This window comes from Hippoglossus hippoglossus, chromosome 19, assembly GCF_009819705.1.
Source record: "Hippoglossus hippoglossus isolate fHipHip1 chromosome 19, fHipHip1.pri, whole genome shotgun sequence".
NCBI lineage: Eukaryota > Metazoa > Chordata > Actinopteri > Pleuronectiformes > Pleuronectidae > Hippoglossus > Hippoglossus hippoglossus.
The window spans coordinates 12,542,482-12,561,332 of NC_047169.1; the positions used below are offsets into that span (position 1 = coordinate 12,542,482).

Here is an 18,851-nt window from a genome sequence, read left to right on the forward strand (position 1 = left end):
TTAGTGAAAGAAATATGACAATCACAGCCACCATGATGATGTTGCACCAAACTGAAACACGTGCACTTGCAGAACTCTGTGGAAACCTCACCATACATCTGGTTGAGCTGAGTGCACTGAGTTGGCACAGAGCTGCACTTTTAACTCCTGCAAGTTGTATTTTTTTTGGTTCCATTCTGATTCACAGCTTTAAGTTTAGTGTTAGATGCCAAATCATCCTACGCAACTCTTTACTTGATGCTTCTTCTCGTCTTTACAAATGCTTTTTGTGACCTCAGCCTTCCAGTGTGGCTGCATTCCAATTTAACCTGAGAGAAAATCTCATTTCATCAAAGTCATGAGCCTCATTCTCCAGCAATATTTAAATTACTGCTCATATCTTCTGTTCGGTCTTAAATAAAAGGAAAACAGGACATTAGCAGGCTCCAGTGGCGCAATCGGTCAGCGCGCGGTACTTATAAGACAGTGTCCTGCAGAGTGATGCCGAGGTTGTGAGTTCGACCCTCACCTGGAGCAGTTTTACATGGGGGATGAGAAAAAAGACTGTGATAACTAATATACTCAGTTCCTGAGACATTATAAACCTGAATCATCAGACGATGACCTCTGCCTCCATGACGCATCTTATTTGATCTGCGCTTTTCAAGAAAGTGAACTCAATTTAATTTCTTTAAACTTTCTATTATCATATTACACTAATTGCTAACTAACGTAATCAGTGTGGAACATTTGAATCACTTTTTATGACTCCTGCACATATGCTGAAGTCTATTGGAAGACATCTTGATTTTCACGTACCTTAGAAGTCTCAAATGAGTCGCAGATACAAAACAGTACATTAGCTCCAAAGCCTGCTGGGATTGTGGTGTTAATCAGCAGCTCGAACAATGGGAGTGCACAGTTTTCTTTCATTAGACTTTAACACCTTGAGCAGGATGTAATAAATTCTCTTGAGCTCCAGTTGTGTAACAGTTCAGTGTGTACTTATTAGACAGTAAAATGCAGCAGGTGAGGCCACAACACATATCACCCATGAATCTATAATAAATCTGTAGTCTATAACAACTCATAGAAACTGATCACAGGTCAGTGTGTCAAATATCCTTACTGGATAACATGTGACTTTGAGTTCACCTTCAAATTTTAGATCAGTGGTTCTTAATTAGTTAATCCAAAGGACTCACACTTTTTGAACCAGAACATTGTGAAGTAATACACAATGCTTTTAGTAGCATGTAACTTTAACCCTTGAAACGTGTGGTTTGGATGCTTCATGCTTTCATGTGCCAGCACTTTGTTCCATGTGACACACAGAGGTTTTTGTCCTTTTCTGTCATTATTATGAAAAAACCCACATCACCAGTCGCTGCAGTATTTTTGTTTTCCCATGTTAACAACTGGTCACCTGCTTTCCTTTCACACACACGCATCTGCGACCCACTCAAAGTGGCCCTGTGTCACGACCCACCATTTGAGAACCACCGTATTAGATCTCTCTCTCTCTGGTATGGTCTTGCAATTTCTCTGTCATCTAATTTTAATCAAATGTATTAGATGCTGTGCGGAAAACTGTTTGAAAGTTCTGACAGATTTTGTTTCCACAGCTGCTTGAATTACTGACAATTTGTCTGTCAGCAAATCCCACAAATATAACGAGACTGTTGCATGTCAGTTAGTTTGATATAATAAAAGTTGACATATTATTTTGGAGTATGCACTACGCTGCTTACTTGCTTTTTTATGTTTTATGATCATAAACCCTTCGATCTGCCAGTCGTCTGTAGATGTAGCCACTTGTCTACAGGGGTGCGTTCAATAACAACCACTGTGCCAGACATCAGGTCCCTTGTCACTACACGTCTGGCACATGAGGGACTGGAAACCGGAGGTCCCTCACTCAGCTGTGCGACATATGATTGCATGTAATTGGATGTTATTTTACTCCACCTGAGCTCCTCAAGTCATTTTGTGCCGAATGCCTTGGTTTGTAATATAAAATCGAGCACAGAGTAAACAACACATGGTAACGTGGGTAATGTGAGTATTAAAGCTGCAGCACCTGCACCACAGCAAATTAATTATGAAAAATAATGAGTTGCATGAAGATAGAGATGAATTTCAGCCATTTTAGTCATACAAAGGTATATTCGCTGTAGCAATTAATATGGACATTATTTCTCAATCTGTTACAAAGACCGATAACAAAACACTGTGTAGTATCAGTTAAAACAAACATGTTATATTATAAGGAGAGGGTTTTCTCTGAGTTCTTGGTAAATGGCGAGAAGAGATCGGGTCATCTGCCCCGTGGACGTGCCGTCGCCAAACACCCCTGAGATTCGACTTTGCTGGATCTGTGGTAACAGGCGCTGAGAGGAAGAGGAGGGGGACAAAAAAGAAAAGATCACCAAGATAAGTTAGATTTAAGAACAGTAATATTCATTGACAAAAAACTGGTGCATCAATGTGCTCTGATAAAAGTCTTGAGCTGAATGGGTTTAAAAACATGTTACAATGCATTTGCTTCTCCATTCGGTTTATGGGCTAACTGTTCTGTTAATGAATGTAACTGCTTATTAAAAAGGACAGATCGTAAGGTGTTGAGAATAAACCGTTAGTCGCAGCCCATTGTGAACAAAATGAGGAACATGTAGGTCGTACCTCGGTCCGCTGAAGTGCCCGTCTCAAACCTGAGCTCTGGACCCTCTTTGTGGAAGCAGCGCTCTCAGGAGCTCTCTGCAGCAGAGCCTGTGTTCAGGAACAAAGCAGAAGATGAAAGGGAAGAGATTTCAAATAAAACCCTGCGAGCAAGGACATAAAACAGGATTCTAGTTAAGCCTAGTTAAATGTTACAGCTAGAATCATTAAAAAATTGCGTTGTCTGACCGAACGACAAAGAGCTTTTAAATAGCCAAAATAAAATGTCTTTTGCAACAAAAGGTGGTGGAATAAAACGAGCTCTACTGCATTAACAAGTATTTTATACAGTTTTTTCTGTAGAGCACACAAAAAGCTGCAGGGGGTTCATCTCTCAGCTTGAACCCAACTCTTTGATTTTTATTTCCCTGCTTTCAGTTCAGATCACAGCAGAGCACCAACTAATGCAAGCTGTGTGGTCCATGTTTGTTATGGAATCAAGATTATCCAGAAAACGGTGGTGCAGTGGGTGGCATTATATCCTCACAGCAAGAGGGTTCTTGGTTTGAATCCCAGTTTGATCGGGGTCTTTCTCTGAGTTTGCATGTTCTCCAAGTGTCTGCCTGGGTTTTTTCCAGGTACTCTGGCTTTCTCAGATTATGTTTTTCCTCCAGTCTGACCATACAGATTTGTCCATTCTCAATGTGTGTGTGTTTGTGTGTGTACCTGAATCCGGTGCAACACAGCATGGTGCAGTCCACACACTGCTGCAATAGATGAGCTGTCTACCTGAACTTCTATCGTGCTCAGGGACTCCTCCTTCCCCGAGCTCTCCTCCCCTACGTTCACCTGCAGAACAAAGGAGCCACCATGCAACACTTGTCTGTTTTAAACACATGCACAGTACATATATACACAGGGTAAACCTTTATCAATCAGATAAACTTTACCTCTTTAGCACTCAGTTTGACCGTGTCTCCATTTGGACCTCGAGCTTGGACAACAGAGCTGCTCAGTGACGACTTGTCTCCTTGTTGTCCCGTCCTCCCTCCTCCTGGACCTTCAGACAACAGCCAGTCCAGAAGAGCAATGCACAGATTTTGAGGATCTGAAGTTTCCACCAGTGCGTCCCCAAGAAGCTCTGACGACACCCGAATCCTCGCTGAGTACTGCTCAGCCTTCGCTGCACTCTCTCCTCCTCCTCCTCCACCTCGTCCGATACACCGAGTCCGGTGTGAGTTTAGAAAAGCTTGGACGGTATCTGTTGTGTTGTTGCTGGATTGAAATGTGGTGTTTTTGTAGATGGGATGGGTCGTGGGACGGCTCACCTGCAGAGCGTGCAGCCAATCTACCGTCAGTGTGTCCAAGGGCAAACTGATACAACCGCTCTGCAGGTCGGGGAGGTGCATCATCTCCTCCTCTGCCAGGAGACTCGAGAGAGAGAAGATGAGCGAGCAGGTTAACCTCAAAGGGAAGCATGTGTCGCCTGCAGCTGCGAGGGGTAGCGACACTTCTAATGTTTGTCCTGGATGGAGATCGTGAAATGGGAATGCAAAGTTTGTGGAGGAGCTTTCCCCTCCTGCGCTGGGTGAGTAGGACACAGGAAACACAGTGACGCTCAGTGTCCAGCCCTGCTCCAAAACATAAGGACTGGAATTATCCAGGACACATGTCAGGTTCAGGGAGTCCTTCTGTAGCAACCTGCTCCATCTGGTCATGGCGCGGCATCTAATTTGCTTCTCCTGCATGGGTGGATGTCCGTCACCCTTTGTCCTGGCTGTCAGCAGGAAGCTGACGTTGAGCACCTGATTCAGGTGCCGCAGAATTTGGTTTTTGGATTTGATGTCAGTTTTCAGCGCTGAAACTCTTAAGGAAACCAAGGAAAACCACATAGATGTCAAGAGAAAACTATAAGACATCTGAGGAGTGATTCATTTCATAGTTATATCATAAAATTAATCATGTTACATGTCACCTTTCACACACACCCCCGATTGCAGACAGGAGATCCCTGACGCTGCGGCCCCCGTGAGAGGAAGTCTGACTGGACACCCCTACGTCCTCTCGCCCCTCAGGTAGGAGAATCCTCTGGAGCTGTCCTCTGACAGACAGCCCCAGCAGCTGAACTCCACCTGGTGCGTGAGACACATTTCCAAAGTTAGTCACAGGTCCAACACAGAGGACTAATTTGCCGTGGATGGAAACACAGACAACAATGGGCTCAAGGAACCTTTTAGTTCCTGGACAAAAGATTCCTGGGGCTGAGAGTTCTGGGTACTTTGCCTTGGTAGAGATATGCACTCTACTAGTTTTATTAATTCACACAAGCCTCTGTGAACAATTTTCTGCTTCATAAAACTGACACAGACCCTCGAGATCTCACTTCACAAAAGGTGCGTATCCAGTGTTTAAGTCTCAATTATCAGCTGTCTGTGAGTCCACTTTTAGACTGTGGAGGTGCATTTTCAGAAATCAACACTTCTATGCTCGGCCTGACTCACCTGCCGTGTTGCGTTCAGGTGCAGCCAAGGTCATGACTCCACACACATTCAAACTGGTGGGGCTGTGGAGGGCGGCAGCTGTCTTACTGGATGTCTCCTCATCCCTTTCCTGTCCTTCTCTCCCAGATGATCCCTCTGACAGATCCAGCAGCAACAGGTCTGAACTAGTGCTGTAGTAAAGATGGTGTTCATCCACAGAGCCACACACCACAGGCCCCGGTACACACCCTTCAATAAAACCAGCTGCGCTCCCCGCTCCCTCTGATCCTCCCTTAATAGCCTTCATCAGCACCACTCTCCCTTGTTCCCCCATTGCCACCAAACACTGTGCGTGTCCTGGATCCGTTTCCTTGACAACAGATGCTCCGACAAACACGACTGGCTGCTCGAGGCTATGCAGGACTCGGAGCCGTGATCCTGGGAGACGCAGAGGGAGGAAACACAGGCGTCCATCTGGAAGGCCGCAAAGGATAACCGGTGATTTGGCGAGGGCGGCATCAATCCCAAAGAGAAGTTTGAAAAGGACAGGTTCGAGGTGGACATGACTGTCCGATAAGGTGGACGATGGGTCGCCAGAGTGGACACAAGACAGCACAGGCCTCCTTCTCATTCCTGCTCCCTCAGTGTCACCATGTGCAACAGCTGAGACCAGTGGCAGACTGAAGGAACTGAGCAGCTCGTAGCTGCTGGACTGTGCTTGTGTTGGTGTTTTGTACAGACTCAGCAGCCAGGACGTTTCTTTCTGAGAGAGGATCAGGAGCACAGAGCCGACGAGGAGCAGCGACGACACACCTTCCTCGCCAACAACCAGGTATTCACAGGAGATCTTCAGGTCAGCTGGACGGGAGGAGGCATCAGCCGGGGAGGTTTGAGCCCTGCAGAGGTCAAAGGTCACATTACATGCAGGGCGTTCTACTTAACGACGAGAACAACGACTGCGAATGCAGTAAAGTTAGAGAGGTACATACCTGGACAGCAGAAGTGGAGGGCTGACACAGTAAACTCCACTGCTGCAGGACACATAGAGGAGCTGTTTGTCATGACGCTCAGACAGATCACTCACAGGAGCAGGGAACTGGAGGACAGCCTGCAACAGAACCACAGCACAGACAAGAGTAATGTATGCATACATACATACATACATACATACATACATACATATGGATATGCATTCACAACAGTATATAATATGGTATGAAGATAAATGTTATGTAAATGTAGATGAATTTCACAATAAGATGGAACAATATAATGTGTTTACGTTGTACTGATAAGAATTCGAGTACACTCATGTGCAAAGGACATTTTTATGAAAAATAATGCCAGTCATGGTGAGTAGTTGTAATAGGAAATAAAGTGCAACATTTATTTTACATTTTGAAAGTTGTAAAAGAGCCAAGAGATGAGAATGAGCTCATTAACTTATTTACAGTATTCTATCTATTGACTAATGAGCACTGTGCTTATCAAATAAATACATGGTGACTATGATAAAGTGGCTCTGTGTGCAGTTGACAAACAGATTTAACTCACAGTGACTTTTCTCTCTTGAGTGTTGAAGACGTAGACTTCGTCGCTGCCTGTGCAGATGAAAACATCTGTCCCCAAACCGAACGTGATCCTCGGTGAGAAAGATGCGTGTGTGCAGCCGAACTGTGTCCATGTGTCAACAGCACAGCGTCCGTCCATAACCACAGAAGAAGAAGAGCAGGAGGAGGAGGAGGAGGAGGAAGAGCAGCTTGTAGTGTTGTGAAGTCAGTTTGTTCCTGTGAGCAGGATGAGTGGAGGCTCATTTAAAAGCTGGACTCATGATCCTGAGCCGGTTGTTTACAGAGGAAGTTCCTACCAAGTTCCGCGCGTCAAGTTTTGGTCCAATAACAGCAAAGAACTACATTACCCATGAGCCTAGGCGGCGGATGTTGGCTCGGTACGTAAAATCCCTGCACTCAGGGGAATATAATTGAGAAGATGCTCTGACGTCCGTAAAGTATCATCTAATAAATATGTGGTTGTAGTTTGTTTGTATCTTGTACGGTGGCCGAGAGACCTCAACGCACTGCAAATGAAGAAAACACATGCAAATAGACAAAACACGTAAACATTAAGAAAACAACTTCATCAATTTGTGATGTGAAGTTATTGAAGTTTGCTCCTCGTCAGTAGTGATGGAACCTCACAACGCATTGGACTACAGTCAGGTTCATCTCTCTTTTGGATCCCCTGGAAACATTTGTGGTGTAATTTTTCGCAATTTGCAGCGCGTTTCTGTATTTGCATGTGTTGTGACTTTTTTGCATGAGTCGTCAAATTGATGAAGTTGTTTTCTTAATTGTTTACGTTTTTGCATGCATTTTCTTCATTTGCAGTGCGCGCCCGGTGGAGTACACTAGGTGGCGCACTTCTTCCGAGTTGTCCACCCACCCACGAAGAAGAGCCATGAGTCGATCCTGGTTTTTCCTCCAATCAGAACAGTCGGAGCGAAGACTTGTGCGAAATTTGAAAAACGGCGACAGTCGGTGGTTCGGACTCGCGAAAGAGTAAATATACACAAATCCAACAAAATGGACGCGCTCACGGAAGAGGAGACCAAGATGTATTTCTACGAGAACAGACTGAAAAGTTTCGCGGGCTGGCCCTTCGACGAGGACTGTATGTGCACCCCGGAGAACGTGAGTGGGCGAGCGGCTAACGACGCTAGCTAACACAACAACAGCAGCTCTCAGGCTAGAAAACACACCTATTTCCTCCTGAAATGTAGCGGCTCCAACGGCAGGGCTATCCAGAGCAGATGCTAACCTTGCGTTTAACAAATTCACACAGTAGTCACTTAAAGTTGGATGAAGGCTAACCTAGCATAAAGTTTAGCAGGTTGTGTTTAATGTAACATTTAAAGTGTTGTTACTCGTATAGAAGTGTTTGCTGTAGTCTGAGGTCAGCTAAGAAAGAAAGTGCTGTAGCCAGACATTATGTAAAACGCAGAGAAATACCTGAAAAGCTAAATATATATGCTGATGTGTGAGGTTTCGTGTTTTTATTGCTGCCAAAACAAAGCTACGTGAAGTAAATATGAAAAGTTATGGTGAAAAAAAATGGAAAATAGGCTTGTGGGTGATGGCATACAGTTCTATCACAGTCCTGCCCTACATAGGTTTTCCTCAACTCTAATATTGTAACAGTCTTTTAAATGTACTTTCTCTTAGACATTTAAAAAGTGTGATTTGTTCATCCAGTGAAGTGTTAATCCTGTCTAAGAGTCACATCCTGATAGACTGTGTTACTTTTATTTTCCACATTGTTGTTTTGTCTGACCAACAATCCTTAAACCCACAGATGCTCAATTTAACATGTTATAGAGCAGAACAGATCGGTGACCCTCATTCAACAGACAGACATCTTGAAAGCTCACCTAACTGTTGTTGTCCTTAGTCTTTAACCTGACATCAATCATGGTCTTTAAACTGTCATAAAACAATGAAAATGTCCTCACAATGATCTAGAACTGAATCTAAAATCTTCAGAGACATCTCAAAACACACAAATATTCAATGTAACAGGGTATAAAACAGGGAAAACTATGTATGTATAACTATCTAGCAACTATGCATGTGTGTAAAGCTGGAACTAGAAGATATTTTGTTTTGGGAAACAGTTGATTATCAAGATAATTGCTGGTTTGTTTATTGTGGTTAGATTTATAGAACAATCAAGTTGATGATTCATTTTGTGTCTTTGAAACAAGCAGTTACAAAATGCCAGTTTTTAAAAATTGATCACTTGTTTTTCCAGATGGCCAAAGCTGGTTTCATTCACACCCCCTCAGACAACAGCCCAGACATCGCCATGTGTTTCTTCTGCCTCAAAGAGCTGGAGGGCTGGGAGCCAGAGGATGATCCAGAGTAAGATAGTAACCATATTACCAGGCTCATGGGTCACAAAAGCAAATAACACCACATATTTCCTATCAATTTCAGTTTATCTAATTTTCCTAATTAATCTTTATTGAGCAGCTTAAAAACCCACTTACATTAACACATTCTGAGGCAGCGGAATTTAACTTAAAAGTCATCTCTTTCTCATTATCTCCTCTTTGGCTGGCTGACTAAAATCCTCCTGTGTGGGCTTTGTAGTGATAGAAACAAACTCAACAAATAAAGTGAAGTACTCGACAGGGGCAGAATTGTTTCATGGAGAGTAGAAGCTGTTTACTCCCAACAGAACAGTTTAATGATATTATATATAATGTAGTAAAGCACATATCCCCTCCCTCTTTATTTGCTGTGTGACAGTTAACTTGTCTTCACTGTTCCAGTGAAATGTTCCACATGTTGTCATGATTCAATCACATTTCTGTGTTACATGAATCTGTTTGTGGCTCATACAACATTAACCATCTGAACTATTTGTAGCTCTGTAAATAGGTTTAAAGTCATGGTAATTGAAACATCACAGTTTGAATTACTGTGAAATTGTCACAAAATAGTTTGTACTATTATAGTCTTTTCTCTATAGTGAGCAAATTCTTTGGATTACATTAGGACCACAGTCGGCATCTCCAAGTTTACTGAAACATTCTGTCTAAGTGTTTATTGTTTAACACATCTATGTTTCCAGTGCAGCCATTCTCATGTCTGTTTTACATGGTAAGATATACATTCATGGCTCATGGTCCATGAATGTAAATATTTGTTTCCTCCTAAAGGTTTACACCCTCGTCACTGTTTTGTTTCCAGAAAGGAGCACAAGTCCCATTCACCCTCCTGCCACTTCATTACCCTGAAGAAGAAAGTAGAGGAGCTCACTGTGGAGGAATTCTTCAAACTACAGAAGGAGAGGCACAAATTCATCATTGTAAGTTCTTCCGAGGGCTCCGCCACTTTCAAATTACTGACTTGCATAACACATGTTGAGCAACTGTTTAAGTCACATAGCTAACATATTTTCCTACTCTGTTCTTTTATCTTTTGTTTAGAGGACATGTCAAGTGCCTTAATCGCACAGACAGAGCAAGTAACAGAAAAACAAGACCTTGTCTTTTCCTCTGCCAAAGTTATGTTTTCACCCCTGTCCGTTTGTTTGTTGGTTGTTTTGTTTGTTTGTAAGCAAGAATGCACAAAACAACCAGACAGATTTCCACAAAACTTGTAAGAATGTGGTTTGGGTCAGAGAAGAATCCATTTAGTTTTGGAGACGTGGGCCAGATCCCAAATTTTCTAGGACATTTTTCAATGAGTGTCATTCTAGTTATTTCTGACTCTTTACTTTTCCTCCAATCACAGAACAAATCCTGCAACGAGGCCATCACCAAGTTTGAAGAGGCGGCCAAACTGAGAAGATCAGATATCATCAACACGGCCATGGGAGAAGAGTGACGGACTGGCTCCTGATTTTCCTCACCGAACTGCTTTCCGTGTTTCTTTCGTGTGTTTGTCTCTGTGATATATCTGTCTCTTTCATTGTCTGTTATTCATTAAACCTCTTTTAATTTACCGACGTGTAACATTTTGTGTCTTAAAATATGTATTATGTGAATGCGGAAGATATAAGAATAAGATACATTTAAAGACAATTATCAGTTAATTACCAATTTATTGTTCTGTAGGAAACAAAACTGAACTGCCCAGCAATTGTCTCCTTTTCCAAATTTTTCTACAATCAGAAAGCAATTTGGAAGACATAAATTCTATATTTGCGGATTCTTGGTGTAAGGCTTCTGTCATGAAAAGAAAGATGAACGAAACACGTCCAGAAACCAGCTGACATGCAGTGCAGAGGTGTTGCAGTTAATGTTTTATGATAAATATCACATTATTATTTCTTTAAAGAAGGAATTTTGCTCTCAGATGAAATATTTGTGTATTATTTGTAACGAATATGAAATTGTGGCAGCTCCACACACAGTAACACTCACAATGAGAGGTCCATATAAAGACTGAAACACATCAGACCGGTGGGAGGAGTTGGCTCCTGTACGATCTGACATTGTTCCCATGTGTCACTTTATCAGTCTCCCACCATTTGCTGCGTAAACGTGCGGGTCTCCCTCGGATTCAAGTCCCTCCCACGCAGACAGAAGCGGCGGCTGTTCCCGTCCCTGTGCGTCTCCGTGCCGTGAACCACTCAGTTAAGAATGAGTAGATCTCCATCCATCCACTCTGTACATCCTCACCTCTGTCTGGAGAGCAAAGCGTGTGGATAACCTCAGCGGTGCTTTTGGCACAGGCGCAGCGCGCTTCTCCACATCCGGCGATGAGCGCGTAAAGAGCGGATCAGTAAGACGCAGCTGCAGTTGACGCCTTCGCCGTTACGCGCCCGGTCAGGATGAGGGTAACCTTTGGCTCTCTGGTGGTCGTAGCAGGCATCTGTGGTCTCCTCAGCTACGCTTTCCTGGCCACTTCCCTCGGAACAGAGTACTGGTACATTATAGGGATGAACCCCATGAACATGAGCGACCTGGAGCACGTGAGCTTCCACTATGGACTGTGGACTATAAACGAAGGTTGGGCTCTAATTTTACATAACTTTATTTAAAAATAACCCAGTCATTGATGGAGTGAAATTGCAAAATTACTTATTTCAATTGTAACATCCAGGTGGGAAGATGGACGAAGACCTTATGGACTCTTTCAAAGCTGACTACTCCAGATACTCTGACACTGAGCTGCTCATGCTGAGTAAGTCTCTGCTCCAGCTTTGATTCAGCTTCATTTGTATAGTTGTTCAATGTTATAGAGAAACCCAACAGTTCCCAAATATCAATACTAGCAGTACTAGTTTATAGTAATAGTAATACTATGAACCCCTAATGATTTAATTTTCAAGACTTAACTCAACAGGTGTGTGTGTGTGTGTGTGTGTGTGTGTTTGCGTTTGCGCGTGTGTTTGCGCGTGTGTTTGCGCGCAGACATGCACAGTGCTATAGTGGTTGTGCTCACCCTCAGCCTGGTCCTCCTGCTGTTTGGAGGTATCTGCGCGCTGGTCAGCTCCCTGGCTCGGAGTCCTGTGCTCCTCACCAGCTCGGCTTCCTACTTCTTCATCTGCAGTAAGTCCAGCTTTCATTCCTTCACTCAGTAGAGTGATCCCCAACATTCCATCCATCCTCAGCCGAAGACAAATATTACAAAAGTCCCCTCTGTTTCACCTGCAGTGTGTGGACTTGTAGGCGATGTCAGTAAGGTGGTTATGAGGTCATTAATGTGCGTGAGAAGGGAAACATTGCAGAGGTTATTTGGTGATAAATACTTCCATTCAACCGATCACTAAGATCAACCTTGTGTACCTATTACTACTGGCAATACTTAAAGGTCATGTTGCAGCTGTAAAACTGTAAAAACTACTGAAGAGGATTCATCAGGAGTGTGTGTTCTATCTCTGTGGTTTACATTGCAACTACAGTCTAGTGTCAGTGGTGCCTGTGCATAGAAAATGACTCTCCCTGCTTTAAAATCTGAATAAGCAGATATTTGTGTGCGTGTGTATTGCTATGGAAACAACTGTGACCAAAACTTCCATCTGCCTGGCGTCTGTATTCATTTCATACTTTCTGTAATTTAACATTGTTTGTATGGGAAACTTGGAGACGACACTTATTAAATCCTCTAAAAAAACAACAACAACAAAACAACTGAACAGACAAAGGACCGACTGTGTGTGTCTTTTAGAAGTCGTGCAGAAATATGAGCATATGGCAACATAACAACATTAAATCATGTCCAGTGCAATAGATGATCTGTTTTGTGTAATATTAGACACAATTTCTTAAATTTAACAAATACTTTTGTTAATATTTAGTTACAATTTATATGGAATCGCTGTTTTTTTACAACATGAGTCTTTAAACAATAACAAGATATTTACTTCCGCTGAGGAGATTATGTTTGCGTCTGTTATTAAACAGGATTACACAGAAACCACTTGATGGATTACCATGAAACTTGATGGAAGGATGTGGTATAGATCAGGAACGAACCCATTACATTTTGGTCCAGATAATTTATGGATTTTGCTGAAAGAAATCAGGCCTGTTTAGGGGACTGATATTCGTGTGGGAAATTTGGTGCAGACTTAAATAAATATCAGAATCTACTGAATTTAAATGTGGTGTCATAAGCGTGGGCGGTACTGAGTGACATTCTAGTTTTATATTGTAACAATGGAGCTGCCCCCACAACTAAATGATTAAATCAAAGCCCTAATAAATGTGCGCAAAACTACGACTGTAATACTGCATTTTCAAATAAAAGCTTGTTTCTGCGGTTGTTCTTTTTGGCTGCAGTTTTAAAAATTGTTAATTCTCGACAAACACGGAAGTTTTCCTCCCACCGCCTCACACAGAAATAATGAAACTTCTCACTATGTTTCGTTCCTAAAATGGACGAGTTCCCGTCCCAGCACTTATCACGCTGAGACGTTTACCCCGAGGTGACGTACAGCTGAGCCAACCAGCATCCATTAAGACACCGCATACTCAACAGAGCTGACGGAGAATGATGCACTAACAAGATGAAGACAGCAGTGCAGATATTGCTGCTGTCTTGTTATTTACAACCTGATTATCTGACCCAAGTTCACTGTCATAATCAGAACAAGCAGAGCCGTCAGCGTCAGTCGGATTCAATTCGTAATAAACTCACTTTTGAGTTTTCTTTTCTTCTGGTGTGTGTTTTCCATCATGAATCTACTACCACACATCCAACTTGATAATGATCTGACCATCCGACAAATCATGTCAATTTGGGTCATTGGGGAAAATCACTTTACCCCTAACTTCGTCTGCACCATTATGTTAACCTGGGTATTTACAGTTATCAAGTTATCGGTCCGTGGATTAACGCGACGAGCTCTTCCCTCTGGATCTCCACCTTATGACCTTCATAAAGACGAGCTTTGTGACGGATGAACACTTACCTAAAAAGACCCTTTATACCGTCTCCTTAATAAGCAGCACATGGTAAAGTGTTGAATCTAATGATCGCTTGAATTAGATTGGAGTCATCTTGTGAACTTGTTGACCGCCCAACTTTTAGGCTATCCGGGACAGGCCCTGCTTTCTTTTTGCTGTCGCCTTTGTCCTGTTTGTCGTTCAGCCTTTTATAGTCCCTAAAATTATATTACCTGCATCCTCCGTCATGTATTATGTGAATAAACCTCAACACAAACTGGAAATGTCACTTTATAGAGTGTTTACCTCCTCCAAGGCCCAACAGTCCCTTTATCAAACCAGATTTAAATTCACTAGATCCAGATTTTTATTTGCATCTGCACACAGTTGCACACACTCGTAGATATCGGTCTCCTAAATATTTTTTTTCATTAAGATCCATGAATTATTCTCTGAGAAATCAATACAAATGTTGAAAAACGTCTTATCTTACAAAAGAAATTCCTGGATCCCGACCAAAAATTAATGCACTTTTCCCTGACCCATACCAGATCCTTCCACTAAGTTCGGCAATAATCCATCCAGTAGTTTTTGCGCAATCTTGCAGACTATAGTCAAAACCTTGCTGAAGGTAATTATGTGCTAACGCCCACATTCAGGGGGTGAGACTGAAGGTGAGATCGGACCTTATTACAACACTTATATGTTTGAAGAAACAGACACACGTGTATGAGTCTAAACACACACACACATCACAGTGACAACATGAATTTTCTGTTAATTTCTTTGTTCTGTATTCGTTGTAATGCTCCAACCATTAAACAGCCCAGTGTGAATTAGCCTGAGCTCCCTGCAGGGTCGTTCCGCTGAGCGCTTCATTTTCAGTGTAACTCACTTTCTGAGATTTCCTCTGAAAGGAGAACAGACACACATAATGTGAAGTCATTAGTATTGTATAAATGATAGCATGCATTTTTGTTAGGATTATTATTATTATTATTATTGCTGTTCTTATCTATACTCTAGTGCCTGGAAGTTAAAAGAAAAAAATGTGACTAATTACAGTAACAGCACCAGAAGAGAAAGATGTCAAAACTGTTAGTTTAAGTATTATTTGCTTAAGTAGTAGTTTTTGAAGTAGTAATGGTAGTAAATGTAGAATTAGTAGATTTGATTGAAAGCAATGAAATCATGTGTAAAATGTCCATAAACAAGAAAGAGTCTACAGAGACACAAGCAGCTCTAGTAACGTCAATCTGCTCACAATAAATACAGGTTAAAAAAACAATAGAATAAAAATAAAATAGGATAAAATAGAGTAAACTGGACTGTATAACAACAAAAGTATATAATATAATGTAATAGCACTTTTAACAATAACAAAAAAGACAGAAATCAGATAAAAACGAAATAAATATATAATACACAACATAATCACACATTGAAATATAATATACACATCATAATCAAAGAGTAAAAGCATTCTGATTTGTTTGAGAACAGTTAGACCCGAAGATGACTAGTAGCAGTACATCCACGAGCAACGTGGTGTCAAACCATCAAACCATGTTCAAAGTATCAGCAGTTCAGCAAGTAAAGTGAATGTTTACTTCACTTCACAGATACACTGTTTACCACGTCCAAGATGGACCATGTGACACTTTGGCAATGATGGCGCTAAATGAAAAGTCAGTGGATCGTGAAAGGTTTTGTGTTCCATGAAAAACTCTGTATCATATTACCATCCAAATAATGACTAACACATTTCAGTGTAGACCATCTAATTTCCCAAAAAGGCCAGATCACAAACACCAACATTTCCTTCAGTAGTACTTCGTTCAGTATAATGGAGCCGTTTCCATTTTCCCCTCCCTCGGTCGTCTTCCTCTGCTTCTCTGCTCTCCACAGTCAACTGCATAAAAATGAGACATCAGACGCAGCTTCCTCATCATTCCCCGAACTCACAGCTCCTCTGGGTGTAATCGTAATGAAATGAATATTTTCTCTCTCCCTGGGTAGCCCCTGCACTGCACTTGCATCCCCTTAAAAACCAATAGCGGGCAGATCAAAATTAAAAGGGTTTCCAATGGCAACACTGTGAAACTTGTGAGGACTGTGCGGTTGTGTGTGTCAGTGTGGTCTCTGCTGACTGCGATGTTGTGTATAACGGGACAACACATGCGTCAGTGTTTCCTGTGTCTCACAATATGAGATTTTGGGGAAGCTAATGGCTCCCTGTTATTGCTGTTTTATTGATGAGCTCTCAGTGCACAGCTCCGAGTGGTGTGAATTTCCACTTCGTAAGTGCGGGAGACCAACAGGCAGTTTTCTTGCCTCAAAATGTGTTTATACCTAAAAAAACATAAGATATTTAATGTATGTGGTGCAGTGGTTAACCTCACTGGTTTGAATCCCAGTTTAGCCAGAGTGTTTCTGTTTCTGTCTGTGTGGGTTTTCCGCACTAAGCGTCACTCTTTACATTCTGAGGAAACAACTGTGATTAAGCTTGTTATTGTATAAAAAACACCAGTTTTAATTGTTCAAGACTTTCAGCAGCATTTCTTGACGTGACAAGACAACGAGTCAATAATCCAGCCTCTGTTATGTCTTGATTTAAAGTTAGGTTATGGTCATTTGTTTCTGAAACACTTGAAATCCTGTCTGGGAAAGAAATGTGGTGTCTGTTGCCCTCGCAGGACTGTGATAAACGATGAAATTAAATAAATGGTCAGTTACCTGTCTGTCACTAACCGATGTGCCTGCTCACACCTCGCCACTGCACATGGCCTCCGCTGGAGACACATACAAACCAGAGGTCAGCGAGTGAGTCACGGAGAAGTAGGCTTCTAGAGGTTGTGGGTCAGTGAACCTATTTGAGGGGGGGTGGGATGTATCAGTTATCAAAGTGTAGCCTTCTCTTGCTAACCTCTCCAGGATTACCAACCCCAGCTTTAAGCCAAAATCATGTTCTCCTTCAAAATATACAAGTTCTTTGTCCCAGAATTCATAAACCCACTGAGTTTGTAAATCCGGCTCTGCTTTGACGTCTCTGCTGTGTCGCTCTCTCTCCAGGTCTGCTGACCCTGTGCGGCGTCAGCCTCTACATCGTCTACTCGTACGAGGCCCTGGCAGAGATAGAGCGGCAGGTGGGAGCCGAGGGCCTGGCCTACATTCACACCTCCTTCGGCTGGTCTCTGGGTATGGCCTGGCTCTCCTACATCCTGGAGCTCCTCACCGGTGCTCTGCTGCTCGTCGCTGCACAGATGGTCAAGGTGCAGCACAGCAGTCCCTCCATGGCCTGACCCAGGGGAAGCAACACATTCAGAACGGGCACTGAACTGTACCGAGCTGTCAGAGTATGTTGCTGTCATGTGGTTCTATAGCTGGAAAGTATCGCAGCTATGACAACATACAAAGACTGAATTTAAAATCAGTAGAATTTGTTAAAAGGAGTGTTCTGAGTTATAAATGTCAATATCCTTAAATCCGCTTCAGACTGTAAACTCACTTTCTGGAGAAGTGAAGTGAGTTTCATCCATCTGGCCCGTGGCTCCCTCTTGTGGTTGGAACTTGTATCTGTCCACAACCACACTGTTATAATAAATTCTTTGCCAAACTACACATACAAGCTCTCAATTTAAGATCATTTCCTGTTAGGTTTAAGATATAGAAACATCTGTATTTCCACAGTATTCCCCATTGTCTGTATCTGTATTCCTGCAGATTGATTTGATGTCAGGTGTATTTGTTTTGAATGTTTACAGTGTGAAGCTTAAACCTAAAATGTGTTGTACATATCATCGTGCCATGTTAGCAGCATGTTTTTTTATTTTTGAAATGAGTATTGATTCCATGTGACAACAACTTTAAAAGCTTCAATACAGCAAATTACGTCTTTCTCCAACTTCTCGTTGTTTTAACATATTCCTTCAGTTCTCTGGGTTTGATGCACAACAGTCTCTTTCTGTATCGTAGTGTTTTTTCCTGATAACCAGTTACTTGTTTGTTTTGTTTATGTTTTATGAGATATACTTTGTGCTTCCAGCATGTTCTTACAACATTATGTGTGATTGGGCCTGATCCTCAGTTATCATTTGTTTGTATGGCCCTATTGAGAAGTTTGACTTCATCAGACATTGTAGGAAAATGACCCTTGTATGATAAAAGTGAAGCTGATCCTCCTCGTTGGCTGAATGACATTTTTTATTGTTAAATGTGTTTTTACACTAAAGTGGTGACGTGCTTGTCAACATGGTGCGTGACCTTTGTTGATGTCATCAGTGACATCCAGGCAGGTTTGTGTCCCAGATCAACAGAAGCCCCTGTTACTACGGTAACAGCCACGGCAGTTTACAATTTAAAATAAATGGAGTAATCTCTGTCTGTCGATTTGCTGAAGAAAACACTCGCTTGCTGTGGTCATCAGCAACACTCACGCCAAGCTTGAAGTCGATCAGATGAGATGTTGACAGAGATTTCTCCATTTAAAGTTAGATGTTGTTTATTATTTGTACCTTTTAGCACTAATCATTTTTTATTTACATATTTTATTCCTGTTTATTGTTGTGAATATGTGTGAGTCTTAAATACAAATGCAGCAATTGAGGTTCACAAAACTTCAGTTCCTTGAATAGTCAATGATTACAGTATTATATATATATATATGTATATATTGTAAAAGAAAACAGAGAAATTGAGTCTGTGGTAAAGTGAGTCATGTTTAATGAGAAGAGATGAGATGAGATCATCCATGCTCATTCAAAACATCACAGTGCTTCTAGGAAATGACCCAGCCTGGCAGCCAGTTCATTTATTAGGACATGAAGTAGGCACCA

General features: G+C 42.0%; 3 protein-coding genes and 1 non-coding gene across 4 annotated transcripts; 3 read left to right on the top strand and 1 right to left on the bottom strand.

Moving 5' to 3' along the window:
* Positions 1-422: 422 nt before the first annotated feature.
* Positions 423-516, top strand: trnai-uau. The gene is made up of 2 exons: positions 423-460; positions 481-516. It is a non-coding gene; the product is annotated as a tRNA-Ile (tRNA).
* Positions 517-1,732: 1,216 nt separating this feature from the next.
* faap100 (FA core complex associated protein 100) lies at positions 1,733-7,136 on the bottom strand. Its single transcript, XM_034571246.1, has 8 exons — positions 6,672-7,136; positions 6,107-6,225; positions 5,139-6,013; positions 4,613-4,769; positions 3,588-4,503; positions 3,364-3,486; positions 2,662-2,748; positions 1,733-2,369 (listed from the first exon to the last, which is right to left on the bottom strand). The coding sequence occupies exons 1-8, from the start codon at positions 6,825-6,827 to the stop codon at positions 2,238-2,240; spliced, it is 2,565 nt and encodes an 854-aa protein (XP_034427137.1). The 5' UTR covers positions 6,828-7,136; the 3' UTR covers positions 1,733-2,237.
* Positions 7,137-7,578: 442 nt separating this feature from the next.
* Positions 7,579-10,625, top strand: birc5a (baculoviral IAP repeat containing 5a). Its single transcript, XM_034570298.1, has 4 exons — positions 7,579-7,807; positions 8,925-9,034; positions 9,869-9,986; positions 10,415-10,625. Exons 1-4 carry the CDS (start codon positions 7,700-7,702, stop codon positions 10,505-10,507), a joined length of 429 nt encoding a protein of 142 aa, XP_034426189.1. The 5' UTR covers positions 7,579-7,699; the 3' UTR covers positions 10,508-10,625.
* A 352-nt stretch (positions 10,626-10,977) lies between these two features.
* tmem235b (transmembrane protein 235b) lies at positions 10,978-18,043 on the top strand. The gene is made up of 4 exons (XM_034570296.1): positions 10,978-11,634; positions 11,729-11,809; positions 12,040-12,177; positions 17,089-18,043. The coding sequence occupies exons 1-4, from the start codon at positions 11,457-11,459 to the stop codon at positions 17,316-17,318; spliced, it is 627 nt and encodes a 208-aa protein (XP_034426187.1). The 5' UTR covers positions 10,978-11,456; the 3' UTR covers positions 17,319-18,043.
* Positions 18,044-18,851: the final 808 nt, after the last annotated feature.